A 22,876-nucleotide genomic window follows, 5' to 3' on the forward strand; every position below is an offset into this window, starting at 1 on the left:
TTCTGGGTTTCCTGTGGGTTTAAGACTACTGGAAATCCAGCCACCCCTCTACTGTGTTCAAACCTTTTCTGAACCATGAGCAGTGAATTGTCTTTGTTTAATGGGGGGAAAGGTTCTTCTTTCCTCTCACAGAAACCTCCCCTGGTCCCATTCCCTTCTGGTAACAAAAGCCTTGCCACATAAGCCCAAAATACCATGCCACTAATCCATCTACTGCATATGATGACACTAGTGAGAACAAAATTTACTTTTGTGATACAATCTGCTTCTTGAATTTGTGGGATTTATAACAAACTCATGAAACTGAAAAAACTGTGGAGTTAGTAAGACTTCAGACACCACAAACTACAGCTTTCCTGGGGTTTTATGCCTAGATCTGGGGAAAAGGGTGCAATAATAATGATTTAGAGTTCCTACACTTTACATACTTCTGCTCATTTGCAATAGTTTGGAAAGCAGTCTGTAAAAATAATCTATCTGCAGGTGTCAGGGAAAGAAGAAGCTCCTTTTGATTTACTTACAATAGCTAAGGCTAAAATAAGGAAAGTCTTGACTGTTTTCAGTCTTACAGTAAACTGAATAATCAGATTGGTTCCCTAAAAAAAGATACTAAACAGAAGGCACTTGCCCAAGAGATTCATTTTAAGAGCTTAAGCCTGAAGATTTCTTAGATCAAGGAAAACACAGAAATGCACCTGAAAGTAGAAGGAGATGAAAATAGAACTAAACAAAATTAAAAACAAGATAGACCAACACTAACCATTCCATGGCAGTTTATGACATAGAAAGAAACTAACCAACATCCCTATAAGATTGATTTTTCCATGTTCTGCCTCCCACTAAAGTTTTGTCGGCCTTGGAAGACCAGATTTATTAATGTTTCACCCAATATCAACCATAGATTTAGCCAGTTGCATCAAACAATAATAGGATACAAACAGAAATATGTGTGGTGTATTTTGAGTTCTGGTATTCAACAGTTACTAATTCAGACATGGAGTAAGGAAGGTCCCAACAAAAAATATACATAGAGTAATCAGAGAGGTCTGCAGGTGTGGGGGTTTTTTATTTCATGGAAAGGGTTGGATCCGTTTTCATGCCCACCATCAGTGGTGCAAAATTCCCCAAACAAATTGAAGTTTAACAAACACATTCAAAGAACCTGGAATAGTATCTACAGGTTTTTAAAGGGAAGAAAACTTGACCCAGTGCCAAGCACTGCAGCACTGTAAGAGCTAATATTACTCCTCTTCCTTCAATCCCTTAGAGCCTGGTATAAACTTCTATAAAAATCAACAGTCAGTCACATGGCCTTTGCTTTGAGTTAAGTTTAGTCCCACAACAGTTTCTTTTCTAGCTCTGAATTTTTATTTTCTTATGTTAAGCCAAAAAAAAATAGCCTTTGTTCATTATCATCCGTCATGCATAGGCAAAAAGGCCATCACGGTCTATTAAACTAAAACATTCAGCTCAGGAGTGGATGTCATGACTTATGGAGGTTTCTGATGCACAGCAAATGCACATCTGGCCATGTGGACTGTGCAGCATTATATTTATGATGGTTTGGTGTGTGGCTTTCTGATGACTGCAGGGTAGCAGTGTGCTAAAGCCAGCTCTTGGTAGAGCAACTTCCTTTTGGTGTTCCATAGTTCATCTGCTATAATAATTGTAGGATAATAATTGTATTGGCTCTGGCTGGGATGGAGTTAACTTTCCCCATGGCAGCCCTCCCAGTGCTGTGCTGGGCATTGGTGGCTACAGAGGTGTTGGTGGCACTGCAGTGTTTTGGCTCCTGCTGAGTAGAGCAGGCACAGCACCAGCACTGTCTCCAACATTCCTCCATCAGCAGGGTGGGAGTGGACAAGGTCCTGGAAGGGAACACAGCCAGGCCAGCTGACCCAAACTGACCAAGGGGGTATTCCATACCATAGGATGTGTGCTGAGGAATAAAAGCTGAGGGAAAAGAGGAAAAGGGGGAGCATTCACTATTATAATGATTGTGTACCAGAGAAACCCCTTCACACCTTGAAGCCCCACTTGCCAGGATGTGACTGGACATCACCTGCTGATGGGAAGGAGAGAACGAATCTTTGGTTTTCCTTTGCTCCTGCACATGGCTTTGATTTTGCTTCATTAAACTGACTTTATCTTTACCCACAACTTTTCTCTATTGCACCCTGTCCTGTTGAGGAGGAGAATGATAGAATGCTGTGGTGAGCTCCTGGTTTCTAGTCAAGGTCAACTCACCACAATTATCCTAGCACTGAGGGAAAAAAAAAATTAGTCTACAGAAATAGGTAGAAATTAGAGCTTCCAACTAAGGAAGAAAATTGGGAAGGAAATAGGTTGTTTTTTTTTTTTAATTACACAGACCAAGGTTTTTCCATGGAGACTAAAAGCAAAATTGGGACTGGACAGCTTTCCATTTCTCTTATTTTGACAGAGATTTGTACAGAGAATAATGAAAATAGGCACCACTCTCTTCTATGTGAGAGGCTGTGTGCAGAGATGTGCAGAGACTGGCCTAAAATACAAACAGTTATTTAAATGTCTATGATGTGACTGCCTACCAGAGAGGCAGAGGTTGAGGTCAGTTTGTTTGCCAAAAGCATACACTGACCCAATGTTTGGGATAGCAGCCTCAGGCCAAACATTCTCTCAGCCCTCGTTAATTCCCTGGTAGTTCCTCTGCACCAGGTGCTCTTGGCTTGCTTATTTTTAATATTTATACAGAAGAGCTTTGACAGGAAAGGTTAAGGGAAGCTGAGGGCAGCATGCTAATCAGAAGCCGTGAATTGAGTTTATTTTAACAGGTTAATGGTTGCAATATTCTGGGGTGATTTTCTAGAGCTGAGGAAACATTTTTGACAAAAATGGAAAAAAGCCCCAAAGCTAACACTTAAAAAACATTAAAAATAAATTAGAAAAAAAATCAACAAAAAAATCAATCATTTTAAAACAACCAGATTTATTTAAAAATTGCACAAAGAGTTCTCCTTTTTACCTGTGATAAGTAGCAAGATCAAAGACACACACTAACTGTGGGACCTGCCATGAATAAGGAATTGTGTGTAACACATCATCACCACCACACACAATAATCTAGAAACAAAACCTTCTTTCACAACATCCTTAATAATGACTCATATCCTCTCTGTCATACATAAGAACTGAAAGCCAGGACCTTTTTCTGAATAATTAGTTTCACCTTACAGTAAAGACCTGGTCAGGTGAATCCTGTCTTAAAAGTCTCACTGTTGGGGTGGGGGGGTATATCCATACATCTTGAACTCTGAAATGGTCCCTGCAGGTGGGGGCTGAACACCCAAGAATTGGGTAGCCAAGTGACAGGTGTCTCATGCAGAAATGTTTGAAGGATTGTTCTTCAAAAAAATCCCTCTGCAGGAAACGTAAAACCATGGCATGTTCTCCACAGTCAGTGTGGACACTCCGTGTGATCGAACTGAAGGAAGGCATCATTCCTCATGCTCCTTACCTCTGAAGAAGTGGGTTTGCAGTAGCCAGCTCCAAACACCAGATTTTCTAATGACATACTGGACTGGTCTGGTCCTGCCTCCAGGTTGCCTTTACCAAGCCAGGAACCTTTCCCTGGACGAGCAAAACTACAAGGAGAAAGATTGAGAAGAAAAAAGTAATCAGAGGAGCATTAGTAGAGAAGAATCATTGTTGTCCCAGTATTATTTCCTTGCTTAGAAAAGATTTACAATTTTGGTGAGTTTTATTTTTGTTTATTTCAAGTTGCACTGTAAATTCATGTTTTCCTTGAAAATTATCATTGCCCAGTGTGCAGTAGCTCAAGCTAAGTGAATTATGTTTGTTTTCTAGGCAGTCAAGTGGTTTGAGTGTTATCTTAACTCACTCCTTTCTCTGCTGTTTTACAGACCTTTTTCCAGCATAACATCTTACAAACACAACCTTTCCATCTATCCACATGTATCACATTTTTATGCAACCTCTCATCAGTTTGCACCTTGATGGATGCAACATGTTTCTCTCTGGCTTTAAGGACATCACTCTTTGAGTTGTGCATGATCTCTCCTAAGTACCAATATTTTCTAGTTCATCCCAAACTTATTCTTATAGATTGGAAGTTGGGTTGCCACTTCACACTCTTCCATGGCATTAGCTTTCAGCACCAAAAGGACAAGGCTTCAGCCTAAAAACAACACTTATTTGTTCTGGGTGCAACGTGATTTCTCTGTTACCCAAATTTTTCCTCAAAAATATGACAGAATATAAGTTGTTTTATTCTCAGTGCCGACTATTGCGGTCAGTGCTCCCTTCTGGCTATTTTTTGTACATTTCCTACTGAAGACCAAGAACCCATTGAGGGTGGAATAACCTGTCTGGAGTTACTCAGCATCAAGCCTACCTTGAGTATTGATGCACAGCCAGGGCTCATACTGTGGATTAATCTGAGCACTACTTATATCCCAGTTAATGACGTGCTTTGTCTTTATATTCATTGGAGAGGAACTGGCATTTCCAGCATATGAGTCATCTCTTGCTGAAGCAGTGATATCAAATAGATCAGAGGAATTTTGCCCTCCAAGTATTTAATGCTAATTGTGGACTGTAAAGAGAGGCTGGATGACTGCCTCAGCAACAACTGGAGATGAGATTACCCCTCTGTTAGTCACTCTGATAACACATGCTGTATACAAACTACATCAAGATTTCAAGAGGGAAATCAGTCTACTTGTGGGGAATGCAATGATTCAAATTATAAACTGTGATTGCTAAATTGCAATGCAAGCAACCAGAAGGGTTCTTAAAAAAAAAAATAAGCAGGCAAAGGTGGAACTGAAATAATGAACTGTAGAGAAAATGGGAAATCACACTTGTTGTTTGTGCCAAGGGCAGAGTTAATGCCACTGGTTTTGTGCTACAGCTTCCAGACTGGGATCACCATCCACTGGTATCTGATGCCCATCCAAGCATCCCAAACCCCATTGCACCCATGAGGCCTGGTCTTCTTGAAAGAATAAAAACTTACAGGAGAGCACAAGAAAGCATCTTAAAACCATAATGTGCCAGAACTAAATGCCACAGGGAAGTGCCGTTCCTGCTGCAATGCCTTGCCATTCCGAGGTTTTTCCTCTATGTAGTGTGTGCCACGTGGCTACATCAGCTCAGATAAAAACAGTAAATTGATATCTATACCTGATTCAATTTTTCAGGATGGATTACAGTGCTGAGTGCTGTACAGAAACACACAGAAAACAGAGAATCATAGAATCACAGAACATCCTGAGATGGAAAGGATCCACACGGATCGCCGAAGTCCAACTCTAAACCCTGTACAGGGCAGCCACAAGAATCACACTGCGTGCTTTTTGAACTCTGGAAGGATTTATATTAAAGATACAAAAAGTTTTTCATTAATAGCCATACAAAGTTGAGGTTCTGGTGTGAAACTCTTTTGCAACACTGGAAAAAGTATCTCAAGCAAAATTACAAATTGGACCAGTTTTTTAGAAGGCTAAATACAAATCCTTCCCTTGTCTGTAGAATAAAACTTCTGCTTGTTATAGATAAATACTGGAAAAAGGCCATTCCATAAGAGGGAGGTAGGGGTAGAAAAAAATCAGCAAATATCTATTTTTGCTTATGTATATTTTAATTTATGTGATCAAAGCAATTCCCAGCTGGTTGCTTCTAAGCAGCATGAAGCCTTCCCTGTATTTCCTACATTTAAGATAAATGCAATAAATAAACAAACAATTAAATAAAGCTATTTGCAACAGACAAGAGCTATACACCACTCTGAATAATTTCAGCTGTTATTGAACAATATTGTCTGCTGTGGTCTGCTGGAAAGGCTCAAGAAACCAGAATAAAAAATGAGTGCTGTGGTATCAGAGAGAGAAGCTTAAACAAATGTTCTGTGCACATGAAGAACTCCTCATTTGAATATGAGCAAAGCTTTCAAAGGTTTAAAGGGAAAGAAGAGCACTTTTTAATGTCTTTTTTTAGTTATTTATCTTTTGCTTTTACAGCAGAGAAGGGTTTTTAATCTGTTGGTTTTATAGAAATTGATTTCACATAGCACTGTAAAACAAAAACCTTTTTTTTGGGAAGCATGCCAAATCATCAGTCTGCTGAGAGAAAGTTTAAGTGGAAGGCTTACAAAGTGCTGAGTCCCTCTAATGTTTTCTGAAGAACGTTATGCTTGAATGAAATTTTTATTAGCAGTAACAGGTTAATTTGCTACATCAATTATTTTTTCACTGTATTTATATCTTCTAATTATTTCTGCAAACATGCTCCTTTGTATGAATCATGAACCTTGTTTACTTACACGTTCATTTGGGCTATCTCTTTAACAGCACTGATTTAATATCAGCATTTAGATCCTTATCCAGTATTATAACCTCAGCTTTTAATTGAAGTCAGGATAAAAAAGGTCAAAAGAGGTAACATGTGTGTGCCCAAGAGGATTAAAATATGTGAAGAAATATTAATATTTTCTGTGAAATATAAAAATTTCTGTTTAGTGGGTTCTTTTTGAGCTGGCATTTTGATGACCTTATCCATGAGACCATGAATGGTGAGGCCCTGGCACAGGTAACCAAGAGAATTTGTAGATGCCCCATTCCTGGATGTTTTAAAGGCTAGGCTGGATGGGGATTGGAGCAACCTGGTTTAGTGGAAGGTGTCCCTGCCCATGACAAGGAATGAGATGATCTTTAAGGTCCCTTCCAACCCAAACCATTCTATAATTCTATAATTTTATGCCTTTATCCTTCAAAGGAGTCTCCCAATTAGTACAGCAGTCATCTGTGGACACACAGTACAGTAAACTACCTTGAAAAGTCTTTTTTTTTTTTTCCCTTTATTACAGACTGCAAGATCCAGCAATCAAAATTTAAGACCTTTCTGACTCAAAGGTTATATTCAAGCAATTATTTCCAGCAGTCATGGTTACCTTCTACAAATTTGTGTCCATTACTTTGTGATTTATACTTTTGTCCTCTGTAACATCTGTTGGAATAAACTGCACATTGTAATAAGTGCTGAACTTTCTGGTTCTTTTGAACTTGCTGTTGCAGAATTCAATGTGGCAACACCAAGTACTTGTATAGCACAAAATATTAAATAATCATTCCCTATTTCTTTTTCATCTCTGGACAATTGTCTTACATATAAATGAAATGACAGTTTCCTAGCATAATAAATTGAATGACTTTGATAAATGCTAATTCAGATGTGCTATTGAAGCAAATCAGAAAAAATACTTTCAGGGCAGTTTAATAGAACACCACGTTTTCTTCCAGATTAACCTGCCCCAAAGAATATATATTTTTATTCCATATTTAGTTGTTTATTTTTGGTTTTGTTTTTTTTGTTGTTTTTTTTTTGGGGGGGGGGGGGAGGGGGTTGGGGCCTTCTTTTTGTAGCAGGGGAGGGTTTGGTTGTTTGGGGTTTTCTTGGTAAGCAAAATGGTTTTTTTCATTAATTGTTTAGCAGAATGAAAAAAAAAATCGGGATCTGATGCTTCCTTGGTTAAAAAAAAAAACAAAACAAAACAACTAACTTGGACTATATGAAATTATCAAACTCTAAAAAAAAAAAAAAAAGACACCCAAACAAGCTCTATACACAGAATCACCACAGGCAAGTAATTACAATATTGTGAGTAAACCAGGAATGGAAATTCAAGAAATTATCTTGTATCCCATTTAGGCCAGATCCTTGGAGAAACTACTTCTTTTCCTCTCAGTCCCTTATACATAAAATATTACTGCTTTAAAAATTGAAAATATAAGTCAGACCCATAGAAATAGCATAACTCAGAATTAAACACTCACAATCCCCAGCACCCTCTGTTTGCATTTCACCAGGAACTGCCTTCTCCCACAGATCAGGAACATTGTAGTGACAACACTAATTCTTCTCATTGTTTTAACTCAAAACTTTAATATAGCTTTTACCAAATTACTACTGGCACACGGCCATAGGGTACATGGGTGACCTGTTTTGTTTTTTTCATTTTTAAAGAATAATCTGTGGATGTTAACAGATTGTGCTCCTCTAGACATGGTTCTCTCTTACCCAAGGAGTTTCACTAAGGTTTTATCAGTGACTGTAAAATGCTCTGATCTTTTTGGGTAAAACTGATAAGGTTTATTAAAATAAAAATTTAATGAAAATATATATCTCTTCTTAGATACCAAACAGAGTTCAGGGGAAATCTGTTTTTAAATCTTTAGTGATTTTGACTGCTGAAAAATGCTGGCTCATTTGTCCTGAACTTAACCTTAGCTGCTATAAAATTTGAAAGCAGATAAAGCCATGTGGTGATATTTAATTTACTTTTCAGAGGGATTTTTCTTTTTAAATTTTACTCAGAAATTGTCATGTTTTTCTTATGTGATTTCTCAGCTGCTAGCACAGGAAAATGGCATGCTAAAGTGGAGGTTTGTCTTTGCAGATACATAAACTACCAAATAAAAGAAAATTCAAAGGAAAAATCACCCAGTTATTATAGATGTTTTATTCAAGGAAAATAATATAAATGAGTATTCTTCTAATAAACATATTATGGAAGGAATAGTTCTTTACTGCATAAAAATTCAATTTTCTTTCTACAGATTAATTTATTTGCAAACATGGTGGAGAGGGGAGATAATTGAACTTTAGCCCCCAGTACAATACTTGTGCAGTTTCAGAGGCAAGCTGACCACAGGTAGGAGTCAGCCACACCTCCAGGTGTAGGAAAATGGACCTGCATAAGCTGCACCCAGGTTCAAGGTACACAAGGCATCACAGTGTGTGTATCATTTATAGATGGATCAGTTGTGCTTTTGAGGAACAGGAGGATGCCTGGAAGTAAACAAATTCAGGTGAGATAAAATTGTTCAAGGGCCAGGGTTGGCCTAATTCCTCAATGCAGTGAAGCAGAGAACTAGATCAAGGCTGGATCAGCAATCTTTAAATACTCTGTGTCCCTTTTGTTCTGTCTCCTCTCCCAGAAAGAACAAAGTAAAGGCACTGAAAAGCTGAGTACCTATGTCTTGGTTGCTCCACCACCAAAATTTAAATTATATTATTTCCCCATCTTAGATTCCACCAAGATTTCTTGTTTCTCAAACAGTGATTTGGAGATGAGAAATTAAGAATGCAATGCTAACAAGTAAAATCCTGAGAGCCTACTTTTTTCTTTTTTTTTTTTTTCCCCACATGAACTTATGTATGGAAGTGGGGAAAGGAATAGAAAGTTGAGGAGAATCCAGAAAGCTGGGAAAAATAAACCCTCTTCTTGTGTAAGCAAGAGGAAACAGGTTTGCCAGCTGCCCATGGCAAAGGATCTGCTTATCTGCAGCGATTTCAAGATTGGCTTTTTTAAATTTCCTTGGTGGTTTCGGTTTTTATTTTCTGGGAAGCAGCAAAGAGCTCTGTAGAATTACTGAACCATGCTTTTTGTGTCTGCTTCTGAAGTGAATCCAATATAAGTAAAACACCGTGCTTGCAGCAAGCCTGAGACTAAGCAGACCTCTACACCCAGATCCACACACTTCCCTTTGGGAAAAACAGAAATATTTCTTGGAGTCTGGGCTCTGCTGGAGCAAAGTGTCTTTTCTAACAGCTGCAGCTGGGCTAACAAGCACTGGCTGCACTTACAGTCCTGGCTAGAGACAGGGAGCTGAGGGAGAAGAGTCCAAACTCATCCATATGGATGGGAAAACTCGAGTTCAAAGCCTCCACTCCTCCTCCTCCTCACCTTCCTCTTACAAGTGTCTGCTCACATTTAGTCCTTGGAATTCAGGTAAGAGGATGGAAGGTATTTAGGCTGTTTATGGAGAACAGTGCCTCAGCAGGTGAGCAGACTCAAGCTTGAATATTGTTCCCTTTTCTTGGTTGTCTTTTGACAGGTTCACCCTACTCATCTGCTGTCACCCTGGGTAAAATGAGGTTGCCAGAGGCAACAAAGCCTCAACTTTCCAAAGAGAACTGTCACTTGTATCATATTAGGATGTGGCATCCAACTCCTGCTGTAGGTTCTCCCACATTCTAAAAGTCTGAAACAGTACTCCATGATCTGAAGGTGCCAAGAGCACTCAGTGCAGATACCACAGCCAGCACAGCAGCTGTCACTGCTCTGCCACAGCACAGCTCCAGCCCTGGGGTCACAGTGTCCTGCTGTGCCTGTGTCAAAGGGTTTGGGTTTAGGGCAAGGTGAGGGAAGCATGTTCCAGGTCAAGACAACAGCTATCACAACAACTGAGTCCTACACCCCAGTTCTCCCCTAGTATTCCAGTCCTGCCTAGAATAAAGTCTTGAACTTGGTCCCTGAAAGTCCAGCTTCCTGAGCCATTCAGGGGCTGATATTTAGAGAAGTCAAAGATCTACAGGAATCAGACAAAGAGTTTTTAACCCAGCTCTAGCTCAGCTCTCTGTAAGGACAAGTAAAAAACAAGCAGTCCCTTCCCGGCTGCAGAGGGATGCAGCTGCCCAGGGAGCCAAGAGAAGAGGCAATCCAGGCACCAAAGCATTACACCATGCTTGTGGTCATCCCACATGTACAGCAAATATGGTTGCTCTGGAGAAAAGTGAGCCCAGAAGACCCTCGTGAGGTCCAACAGATCCAAGTGCCACCCCTGAGTTTGGACATTCCCAGGTAAGAGCTCAGACTGAGACTCATTGAGAGGAGCCCTGAGAAGAACTTGAGGGTTCTGGTGGGTGGAAAACTGGAAATGAGCCAACAATGTGCACTTGCAGCTCACAAGCCCACATCCTGGGCTGCATCCATCCAAAGCTCCATGAGCAGCAGGTAAAGGGAGGGGATTCTGACCTGCTGCCCTGCCCTTGTGAGACCCCAGCTGCAGTGCTGCATCCAGCTCTGGCATCCCCAGCACAGGAAATTGTGGGATATTGTGAACCTCCCAGAGCAAGCCCAGAGGTGGCCACAAAATGATCAGAGGGCTGGAGCATCTCTCCTCTGAGAACAGGCTGAGAGAGCTGGGGCTGTCCAGCCTTGAGAAGGAAAGGCTCCAGGGTGACATTGCAGCACCTCTCCGTGCCTAAGGGTAGCTTATAAAACAGAGTGAGAGACATTTGACAAGGGGATGTACTGACAGGACAAGGGGAAAAGGCTTTGTACTGAAAAATAGATTTATTTGAGATTTTAGGTGGGGCTTTTTATTTGTTTGTTTTGGTTTGGTTTTTTTTGTTTTTGTTTTTGTTTTTGTTTTTTTGTGTGTGTGGGGGGAGGGCTGTTTGTTTTTTTGTTGTTGTTGTTTTATTTTTTTACTGTGATAGTGGTGAGGCCTGGCACAGGTTGCCCAGAGAAGTTGTGCATGCCCCATCCCTGGAAGTGTTCAAGGCCAGGTTGGACAGGAGTTGGAGCAACCTGGAATAGTAGAAGGTGCCCATGGAAGGGGATTTGGAACTAAAACATCTTTAAGGTACCTTTCAACCCAAACGACTCTGCGATTCTGTGCGAACAAATCTGGAGATGAGCTCACTCAAAGTCTGCCTCCCCACCTTCCTACTCAGACTCTCACTTTTTCATTAAATCCACAAAGCCATTAGCAGTTGCCATGAACTTGGACCCTACCAAAAAGCTGTGTTAGACTTTTTAGAAAAGCTGAATCACAAAATTTCCATCCAGAAGCCTGCAAAGGATCCTAGGCATGTGAATTTCACTCATTCTCAGGTTGGTAATAGGTGAGGGCTTCAAAGTCTCAAACCTAACGTAATATTTATGATATCAGAATTTTTAACCAGAACAAACATCAATATCAAAATGTTCACTTGTCAAAGAAGCAGGAGGCACCCTGGGAAGGTTCCCCCAGCAGCACCTGTTACATTACCCTGAAGGGAAAGGCCTGAATTGGTCTTGCTGGTTTTCCCCCTTAAACAACATGGATGAACTTGAACAAGGGTGTCTAATTTGCCAACATAGCTGACAAAACAGGAAAAGTTAAGTCCACAGGGCTTATGTGAGCTGATAGATGTGCTTCAGGCAAAATGATGTTGCAGGAAAACTTCAATACAGCAGTGAATTTCAATTTTACTTAATTATTTTCAGGGTAGGTCCAGAACTGTTGAAATTTTGAATATGGATCTATAGATATGTGTAGGAATAATGAGTATATACACACAAAGTATGTAGCATGATGGGGCATTTCAAGGTAGCCAACAAAACTACAGTGAAATACTGTATAGATATATTTTTCCTTCATAATGTAACTATCCTCACTTCCTTGGATGTGTTCAAGGACCGCCTGGATGGGGCTCTGAACAGCCTGATCTAGGTGTCCCTGACCATGTCTGGAGGGCTCAAACTAAATGATCTTTAAGGTTCCTTCCAATCCAATCCATTCTGTGATTGTATGATTTGGGGTTTATATTTTTCTATAATGTGATCAAAAAAAGACTCTCTAGTCATTCAGGTTCTATTGTGTTATGAAAAATTAAAATCTGATTGAATACTTAATTTTTTTATGCTCCTAATAAACTCCAATGATAAATGATAAAAAGGAAAGTTGTGAGCTGTGGGAAACCCAAATAAGTTTTAATTGGCTGGTTTTGTTTTAGAGTGCTTGGAAGTGCCATTTATTTTACATTAATGTCTTCATCCTGATTTATACTTAGAGAATTCATGATATAAAAACTCTTTGGGTTTGGAATATTTATCAAGAAGAAGATAAATCCTTGCTATCACACTTTAAATGATTTTATGGCCTTAAGCAAATGAGACTGTATATTGTGCTGTCAAAAATCTTCATTCCACCACATTAAGTAAGTACATTGTATACTTCACAAATGTCCACAAAATAGTATTTTAAAAGCTATAATAATCTGACTAATGGAACAGTTGCTCATCGTGTGATTTATGCCTAATAACAGTAACAAGGCTGTGCAACCCCATTCATTAGAGGATAGCACAGAACTGAAAATAGTCATTAAGTCTCTTAAGCAATTGTTCTTTCATCCTTTCCTATAGTAGAACAATGAGGAAATTTTCTGATCAAAACTATGTGGTTAGAAGTAGTCTGTTACAAACTAATTCACTGTTTAAAAAGTCAACACATAGAAAATCAGAGATACAGCAGTTACCTGTACCACATCAGCAGAACACAGATATGTCAGTCTGATCTGCTGATATGAGACACATCCCTGTCACATCTCACAGAATCATAGAACCTTAGAATGGTTTGGTTTGGAAGGGACCTGAAAGGTAATCTAGTTTCAACCTTCCTGCCATGGGCAGGGACACCTTCCACTAGACCAGGTTGCTCAAAGCCCCATCCAATTTGACCTTGAACAGTTTTAGGAATGGGGCATCCACAACTTCTCGGCTTCTCACAGCCTCAAGCTCAACCTCTTACAATCCAAATTCATTTTGTGGCATCATGTTCAAGCAATTCCTTTACACTAATGGAGAACTGAAGCAAAGAATTATTAAGTCAAAACACAAAACCTCAGGAAAACAAACTCTACAGATCCATTTTTCTTTTCTGACACTGTGCTCTTTGCACAGTATTTGACAAAATTAAGATCACTTGGTCATTTGGGAAGAAAGACCTTGCGGGAGTTAAGGGAAGCTGAACAAATCTGAACACTGTATTTTGCCTCAAAATCAAAGGAGTTCCCTCCCTCCCAGCCCTCTCTATCTCACGTGCTGACAAGATTGGGCTCTAAGAAAAGAAAGACCTTTGCTTCCCTCCACCTGCTCTAGGCATTAGAGAATATTGAACTCCAGCTCTGTTTTATTTGAAGGAGTTCTGAATTATTTTCTTGTCATTATGAAACAGATAACATAAGTCACACCTAGACCCCATGGGACTGGTACTATAGCATTGCATAGTCAAACCAGATGATGCTGCAAAGGAAATCCAGTGGACCCTTAGCCAGAGCTGACTTCTGTGTGCCTCCTCCTAACCACTTTATAAATTATGCTCATGCACAGAGGCCATGGATGAGTGCAGTTGTCCTGAATGCTTTACAAACCATCAGAGAGGAGCAATGTAAATGCTTTTAGTTGCTTTTAGACTAAAGAGGAGAAACAGCCAAGGAAAACACAATTTGCACTCTCCTCATTACAGGTGGGGAATAGAGATCAAGACTAATCCAAATTCTTAGCCTCTTTCCCAAAAGTTTGCAATTTTTGACCAGACTCCCCATGTTTTACCAAGGGAAGAAGAATGTGTCAGTTTGGTTCTAAACCCCAATCTCCAGACTCCCAGCCCAGGACCAAAAACCTTTAAATTAAACTATTCTCTCCCATCATTCTTCTCCCATCAAATGAGCAAATTGTATGAGAGAACTCAGCAGAGGAGCCTCCTCTGCCTCCCCACTGACATTGCTGTGCCCATTACCTGATGAGAGGCTGGTGCAAAGCCACCAGGGAGGCGTGCACTGTGACAGAGACCACGGACAGGTGGAAATAGTCAAACATGACAGGAACGTGGTGGTGCAGCCCTCTGCGGGGGTGGAAGTGCAGACACAGCGTGCGGCTGCTGATCATGGGGATGGCTGGGACATCCCTCAGCCTGCAAGGGAAAGGGGTTCACAAGGGTCAGTGAAAGGCTGAGCTGTCACAGCCTGTGACGTGTTACAGGCAGCAGACAGAGGCTTCAGGTGAAATTTCGTCCCTCCCCAGCTTCATCAGGGTTAACATAACTGAAGAGCATCTTGTGCTGTACTTGTGCCAAACATAAATATTAATACTAACATCGATATAATTAATATAAATAGAAATATTAAAAAATAAAGAACATATGCAGAGTTATATATTACTACACAGTATAAAGGAAGAACAGATGCGACACAATTCTGCTTTTCCCTGGTGATTGCCCTTGATGTCCAGCTATGCACTAGTAGGCACATCAAGATCTAAATAACAGAAGGAAATGCATTTAGAAAACTGTTTGGATTATTTGAGTGTTCATAGATGGGATACCACACTGCTTGTGTTTTTCTTTGTAAGAACAATCAGCTCAGGCAATCTGTGAGAGTTAGAAGCAGTCCTGTGTAGAACACAGCTGAAAATATTCAGAGTATTTTCCTGTTTGTCAACCTGAAAAATCTTTTTTGGAAGAGGTCAAAATTCAAAAGAGCAATTGAAGTAACTGCAGAGAAACAGGAGAAATTGGATATGCTTCTCTGGGTTTTGGGTTGGTTTTTTTGGGTTTGTTTTTTTTTTTTGGTTTGGTTTTTTGTTGTTGTTGTTTTTGTTTGTTGGTTTGGTTTGGTTTGGTTTTGTGTTTTTTTTTTTTTTTTTTGAGGTTGTTTTTTTTTTTTTTCAGTAGATAAAACTCCAGACTTTACATTAAAGCTTGTTTATAACTATTCCAAAATAACCATCCTTGTGTGCAGCCAACCACATGACATCTGAGTCATCTACAGGACAGGAGACTGAGCTGTAAACTGGAGTGTGCCTAAGCAGACCCTCTCAATGCAAGCAAAACTTCTAAAGACGAATTATTTTAAAGCATTGAAGACACTTCTGAAGCCAATTGTTTCCCAGAGGTAACAAAACCTAGGAATAGATGTTTGGGTGGTGCATGGTTAGTTCTAGGAAATGCTTCAATGATATTTGCAGAATACAGTTTTCTAAAAGTCACTATTTTGTTTATAGCAAATAACAGTAATTTTTCAGGTGATAACAAAAATTAGCTGTATGGTCTAGAGCATAATTCCATAACTTAAATGCTTCAGTTCTTTTTATTTTTGGATGTAACTTAATGATTGTTTTCTCTCTTCAAGACTCGTAAGCACTGATAGTCAAGTCCCCCCTGCCTGAGAAAACAAGTTTTCTCTTTCTGTATCTTGAAGATAACAGAAATGTGTTCTTGAAATTTGTTTGTGTGCTCTGTGGGTATGATTAAAATCCCATGGGGACAGTCCCAGCATGAAACACAGCTCAGATGATTTCTCTGCATCCCTTCCCACTCCCCAGAAATGCTACTCAAGTCACTGGAACCCTTCTCCCTGATTCAGTGAGGTTCAATAACATCTGGGATCACACTTCCCACTATGTCTCAGGAAGGGATGCTACTCCCACTTCACCTAAGAATACAGAATCAAATTCAGTCAGAGGAAATCAAATTCAATAGGAAAACTACTTCCTCCTAAAATTTAGAGGCTATTTTCTTAATAGAAGACAAGTGTTTAGCATATTCATAATTCCTGTCTTCAGTGAGAAAATACTTCATTACCTCCTGAGATAAATGCATTCCTGACTCACAGACCCACACCACATGGAGGTCAATGATGATATTCCCTTTAACTGCAGCAGATATAGGAGCAACACTTAAAACCTTTGGGAAACTTGCACTTCAAGGTGAAAAAAAAATGTTCTTCTTTTAAGCAGGAATACAAGACATACTTCAAATACAGAGAGAAGAAACAGGAAAACACTTGCCTTCCACTCTAAGGCAAACAGAAGCCTTAACAAAGCTCTCCTTTTTTAAAAAGGACTCATTTCAACAAAGTAATTTTCCATTTGAACAGACCCCCACATTACCAACTGAGTTTTAAACCAGCACTTACTGTTGTTCATTATCAGTAAAGTGCAGGTCCAGTTTGAGCTGAAAGTCTGCCTCATTCAATGCATCTTCCACCTGCAAAAACAGACAGACAAGGTTGCCTTTGTAAGTTGGCACCTACAACACAGAAGGCAAAGGTGGGTGGGTTTTTCTGATAAGAGCAAAGGCAAAACCACACAGTGACAGCAGCATGACAGCAGAGGCAGAAAGAAGCAAATGTGACATTGAGTCAAGATAATTACTGAAGGAGTCAGAGGGAATCAGAGCAGACAGAGATGTTATCTGTCCCCGGGTGCCATGACATGTCAAAAAAGTCACTCCAGACAAGAGGAACCAGAGAGCATCGAGCTCTGCATTTGTTGGGTCCTTGCTTTTGCACACCTCGAGCCAGGGGAGCATTTCTGAGGCTGCTGCCCCTCACTGAGTGAGCCCTTGTTTGGGTTATCTGAGCAGCTGAAAGAAAGCAAGGACCAGGTTTTCCTGGATGAGAAACAGCCACAAATCCGTGTGGTTACCTACCTGTAACAAATACAAATTTCAAAGGTTACAGCTTAAAATGCTCAGAAATGGTTCAAATAATTGTGGAAATCTCTGATCACTCATCACTGATCTTTGAGTTTATGTCTCAGCAAACCAGTGCTTTCCTGCCCCACGGTCTCTCTTTCAGGCCCTTAGCAGATTCATGGAGATGGTTTGTCATTGATTCTCATGCAGACCATTTTCTTTCCAAAACTCAAAGGCCTTGGTTGTTTTCAAAACTAAAACAGAAGTCTAATGGCAGACCATGTCTACATGTGGCAGTATTCTGCTCACCAAAACCACTGAAGAAATCCTGTCTGACTCACTGGGACTTCCATTCTAACTCATCTTACACATCCTACCAGTAAAATTACCTTTCTTTTATTGTCAATAAAATAATTTGATTGGACTTTTGGAGACAGTGCTAGAGCTAGTGCATTACCTTCACCAAGAAAGAACTAGACTGGATAACACATCCCAGATTGATACAGTTAAAATAACTGTAATCAGTGGAAATAAATAAATTAAATTAGAAGAGGATTAAGCTGTCCAGCACTTTCTTATTCACTCTTTTGAAATTTCTTTCATCAAGAAAAATAGGTTTAATAGAATAAAAAAATATCATTTCTAACAACTTAAATGGAAATATGAACAAAAAATACACATTTTATAACCAAATAGTATTTTTCTGTGAATGTAAACACCCTTTATAGCATGACAGAATACAGCAGGAGGTGCGCAGAAATAAATGTGAAAAATTGACGTTATTAACCAAGGTGGTATTATAAATGCAACTTATTTTTACCCAGTTTTCACCACATAATGGTGAGATGAGATCTATGGGTTCTGTCTTCTGCTGGTGGCAAGCAGAGGCAGAGAGTGACCTGTTCTATCCCGTGGTACCCACTGGAGAAGGACAATTAATTTCTGTTTGTGCCTGTCTCTTTCCGCTGACAATAGATAGAGCTTGCAGAAATATCTTGGTCTAGATACATTTGCATTTTAGATTATTTAAAACAGGCAAGATGATTTCTGCTTTCCAAAGATGATCATCATCTTCTTAACAACAGTGCACAAACTACACTAAAAATGCTCTGAAGGCAATATCAGAGGCATCTACTCTGCTCTGACAGGTAGGATTCACAAAATAAATAGCATAAACCATTTTTAGCCAGGTTTTCTAAAGGTGAAATTACATTGACAATGTACAATCTTTACCTGTTGAAGTAAGAAAATTGAGAATCAAGGATTGATTGTGCTTTGGAAAAAATCAGAAAGATGTCAAATTTAATCCCTTCTGAAGTAATATGGTATTTCTTCTACCATGGCCACAGGCATAGAGATGTGAAGGGAAAATTCCCACTTCTATATGCTGAAAATGTGCTTTCTCTTTTGTGATTGTCTCAAAACACCCGGAAGTACACCCTTTATTAAAAAAAAAAAAAAAAAAGAAAAAATACTTATTTTTTTTCCTTTCCAATGAGTTGTGCTCACTAAAAATCATAGTGTCTGGCAGTGGCAAAAAAAAAAAAAAAAGTAATCATTACTGAAGCTGCATTCTGAATTTAAAATAGGAATTAAGTATAGTGCTTCAGACAAAGCAAACCTCCTCCTCCAAATAAAGGGGATGAAATTTTGGGTCTGTGCCCAACACTGCTGAGCCCCTGCAACAGCCACTGAGATCTGAGGCTGTGCTCAAAACAAGTTCAGTAGCTGGTGGTACTCGCCTCAACTCCTTGAGGCAGCAAGCAGATGCCTGAGAGACCAAGAAATACTCCTCACTGCATGGGGGAATGCAGTGAGATGCATAAATTAGATATTTTTAATCCCAAAACTGTATTGAAATCAGACTGATCAGAATATTGCAAAATCCCACGTAAAACTGGTCACAGTTCTCACTACAGAGGCAACATTTTCTTTTTCCATCCCTAAAATTTAATAATTTAGCCAGAGTGTCAAACTGAATGATCTGGATGTCCCAGATCACTTAAATTTCTCTGTAAAATACAAAATCCAATATACAGTCATATTCCAGCTTGCCTCACTCTGTTCTCTCCATGCTACTAAATTTTCCCTGAGTAGGGCCAGCAATGAAGAAGCCAGACAAGTTATCTGTTCTACTGCACAATGAAAGAGGCAAAGCTTCTTCTCTAATAAAAAAGAAAGCAAAACTTATGAAAATAAATTAGCGTTCTATGTAGCAATAAATTCTGCCTCAGCCCTGCAATATTGTTTCCTTTGAATTCAAGAAATGCTGTATGTTGGGACAATATAGAAAAAGACATCAAAAAAACCCAAGAATTTTAAAGCACCATTTACCATTCACATGGTGAAAGGTATGTTCAGTGCCACTTCTAAGCAGATAATAATGCTTTCTTCCATTTAATACCAGGCAAAAAGAAAAAAAAAAAGTATTTACATATTTAAGTGTATCTAGGGTTATGCTAGAGGAGGAGGGAGAGAACAGAAAAAAAATAAAACAAACAAACAAACAAAACCCACAAAACAAAACAAAACAAAAAAAAAATCTAATTTGGACACTCACATTGGTTTTCTGGTTTGGTTGTTTTTGCTTGTTTGGGGTTATTTTGGTCTATCTCAGCAAAACATCTAATCAGCAAAAGTATCTGAACACCAGGAGGAACAATGTTCCCTTTAATATAATATTGGATAATTCCAGTTCTGACAGCAGAAACTGCATGGAGTGTATGAACTCAATACTTTCATTGCTCAAACTCCTTTGTCTATTTATCATAATCCATCCACAGAAAAAAAACAGTGAACAGAACCTTCACCTTCAACCAAGAAAAATCACCAGAGCACACAAGAGGCACAAAAAAAAAGGAATCACATCTGTTGTGTGCTAAATAAATTAAGAGTTATGAACACAGATGATATTTAAAACACTTCAAAAATCTCTAGCTGACATGCCAACACCACATTGCAAGGATTTCATCCAACATTGGAGCTTATGTGACAAACATACAAAACTGTCTCTGAGTAGTTGTGGATGTAGTAGTGGCACACGTTGGTCTCTCCCACATTTATATCAAATTTACAAAGCTGTGGAGGCCAAGACATCCAAGCAGAAAGAAGAAGCCTAGGAGAATTAAACAGAAGTGAATTCTGCTAATCTGCTCAATACACAAAAAATTTTATGGAACATTATTTTTTTGTATTTGATTCTTTAGAGTGCCTTCAGCAACTCATCTGGAAAAAGATACCTGTTTACCCTCTTATTCTACATCCATGAAAACCCAAAGTTAGTTCACCACACAGAAAAATTGAGTTTCTTTGTGCAAATCCACTCTGAAAGTACAGAAGTGGGAAGCTGTCCTCTTCCCAAGGAATCTCCTGTGGAAAGCCAAGTGGTGCTGCACACAGCACATCAAGAGTGTCAATGAGTTTTAGCTGTGAGGCATCTTGTGGGATATTTTTGATTTTCCATTTCTTGAGGTGCACAACTTTCCTGAATAATGATGCAAAAATCATCAGAAATCATCCCTGTTCAACACAGTGGAAACTGCTGTAATTTGAAGTGAGGGGTATTTACTCAGACGTATTCCACAGAGGAAGGATAAAATTAATATTGAATAAAGCATGTTGGGACATTTTCCTAACATATATTGGTAGACTTGCATTTAGCAATTTTTCACATAACCAAAAACCAACAGTTTTAGGGAGGAATAAATTGACAACACCATCATAAAAAAAGAAATCAAAGCAAAACAGCAAAACGAATGTGGGAGCGAAAAGGAAGCATGTTAAGCTAAAATTGGATTCTCAAGATGTTTTAATTTAGATCTACATATAACACACAGACACATATATATGCTTTGAAATAGGACAAAAAAAGAAATTTTAAATCTCATCATAATCAAATAGAAAGCTATACAAAGGACTGGTGGGTGTCTCTGGCCCTGAGTTCCACACACAGCACATGATTCACACTGGCTGTGTAACTCACAGTGCCTCTTTTTGACAACAAGCTGATTTGGCAAAGATGCTGTTGTCATGTCTCTTGTCACCACTGAGACCAATGCCATACATCTTGTACGAGTTCTTGGGCTGGCAAAGCACAGTGATGGCACATTGGACATACCTGAATGCCATTCTACTGTGACACTCTCTCCCTTTCCTATTTAAGATTTCAGTAAAACAGTGCTCTCTATGAACAAAGATTGCTCCACCCTTGTAGCTCCTGGAGCAGGAATTGCTCCTGCAAGGCTTTGATTTCACATCAGTGAGATTAAACCAAAGGGACTCTACAACCTGGGTATCTCAGGTCGTGTTCTCACCTTGTGTGAGTTCTCCTGTTGGCTGAAGGAGTGGATGGAAGAAGGGGAGAAGGGTCTCAGGATGGACATGTTGATGCTGAGGTACCACAGAGAGCAAAAGGGTTGTACATGGACTATAAGGAAGGGAAAGCTCCAGCAGCTGTCCCATGGGCTCCTGCAGTCAGGAGCACCAAGGACAAAGGCCTCTGAAGGATAGAAAGGGGCTGGGTAGCTGGAAAATTTCAGTCATGAAAGAGAGGAGAAGAGACTAATAGTAATGGGTGGCAGTAGTAGCTGGTCCTAGAAAGATGCAGCAGACTCCCAGTTTTTTCAGGTGGGGCTGAGCAGCACAGCTGTGTTAAGTGAATGATCCAATGCACAAATTACAAATTATGGTTGAGACAATTGAGTTTCTGATATTCTGATTTACCAGTGTATGTCAACATCTTATTCCACTGGAAAGCCAAGGCGTAGCCTGTTCCTCATAAGCAGGCACAATGCAGAGGCTCTATATAACCTCATGCAGAGTTTTACAGTGTCAGCATGTACAAACAAATAAATCACAGGGATTGATGGGTACAGGACAGTCAGTCTCCTTCTGATGCAGCTGCTGGTGTATTGATCAGATAAACTGTGCCTTTCCCTCCACCAGCTGCATTCATGAGACCTCTGGCAGTACATGGACTTCTTCACAACTTCTGAAAGGGAGATACCTTGCACATGTAAAGTTAATTAAGAGGAATCCCAGCCCTGATGCTTTTTATGTGCATCCCAAAACAACTCACCCTTTCACCATCCAGAAGCAGGTGCACTCTGAAGTTCATTGACTCATTAAGAATGATCTCTTCATTTCTGTACAAAATCTGAAATATTCTGCTGTAAACGTTGTTTTCATGAATGCAGGCCGAGCAAAGGCTGGAATCACCTGCACAAAACACAGACTCCTGGTGTGATTTCAGCAGGGAGATTATTTTTTATCCTATGATTTCACTCCAGGGTTACCTAGGTAATACTTCTAATTAAACACTTGCATTCTTAATAATTAATGGTAGTAGAGCAGGTTGTTATTGTTGGTTGAAGGTTCACAGACATGATATTTAAAGAAAACAAATGTTAAACTGTAGGCAGGCTGGATTTCAAAGTGAGAATACTTGGTCCTGTGACAGCATTTATCCTGTTAGCTTTATTTCTAATAAAAGCTAAAACATCAAATGTTTAACTTGGTGCACCCAGCACCATGAGGACTGTGGGAGTCCAGCTCTGAAACTTCATCTTTTGTCTGCAATGGGCATCTTACAGAAGAGGGAGCTTCCTGTCGTCTCTGGTACTCCCAGGAGTTACTTTTTAGGAGGGTGGACAATAGTCAGTAGCAGATGTTGAATGTAGAAACCAGAAGTGCAGAGGCATCTTAAAATACAGAAATGTAAAAATACAGTCCTTGTTTTCAAGATACCTGTGTAATCCTTCAGGTCCTTGGCACATATGAGAGATGCCAATTTTGTCCAAAAGAATTGGATAAATCAAAGGAACTCAAGAAGCAAAACTCTAAGCTTCTCCACA

The 22,876-nt window shown here is 39.5% G+C and overlaps 1 protein-coding gene across 1 annotated transcript in view; it reads right to left on the reverse strand.

Moving 5' to 3' along the window:
* FAM135B (family with sequence similarity 135 member B) overlaps positions 1-22,876 on the reverse strand; it is a 124,510-nt gene that overhangs the window by 44,715 nt on the left and 56,919 nt on the right. Inside the window, exons 3-6 of the mRNA XM_062504138.1 lie at positions 22,102-22,241; positions 16,525-16,595; positions 14,349-14,522; positions 3,497-3,623 (exon numbers count right to left, since the gene is read on the reverse strand). Coding sequence (XP_062360122.1) covers positions 3,497-3,623; positions 14,349-14,522; positions 16,525-16,595; positions 22,102-22,241 — 512 coding nt within the window. The remainder of the gene's footprint in view (positions 1-3,496; positions 3,624-14,348; positions 14,523-16,524; positions 16,596-22,101; positions 22,242-22,876) is intronic.

The sequence above is a fragment of the Cinclus cinclus genome, chromosome 1, assembly GCF_963662255.1.
Source record: "Cinclus cinclus chromosome 1, bCinCin1.1, whole genome shotgun sequence".
Classification (NCBI taxonomy): Eukaryota; Metazoa; Chordata; class Aves; order Passeriformes; family Cinclidae; genus Cinclus; species Cinclus cinclus.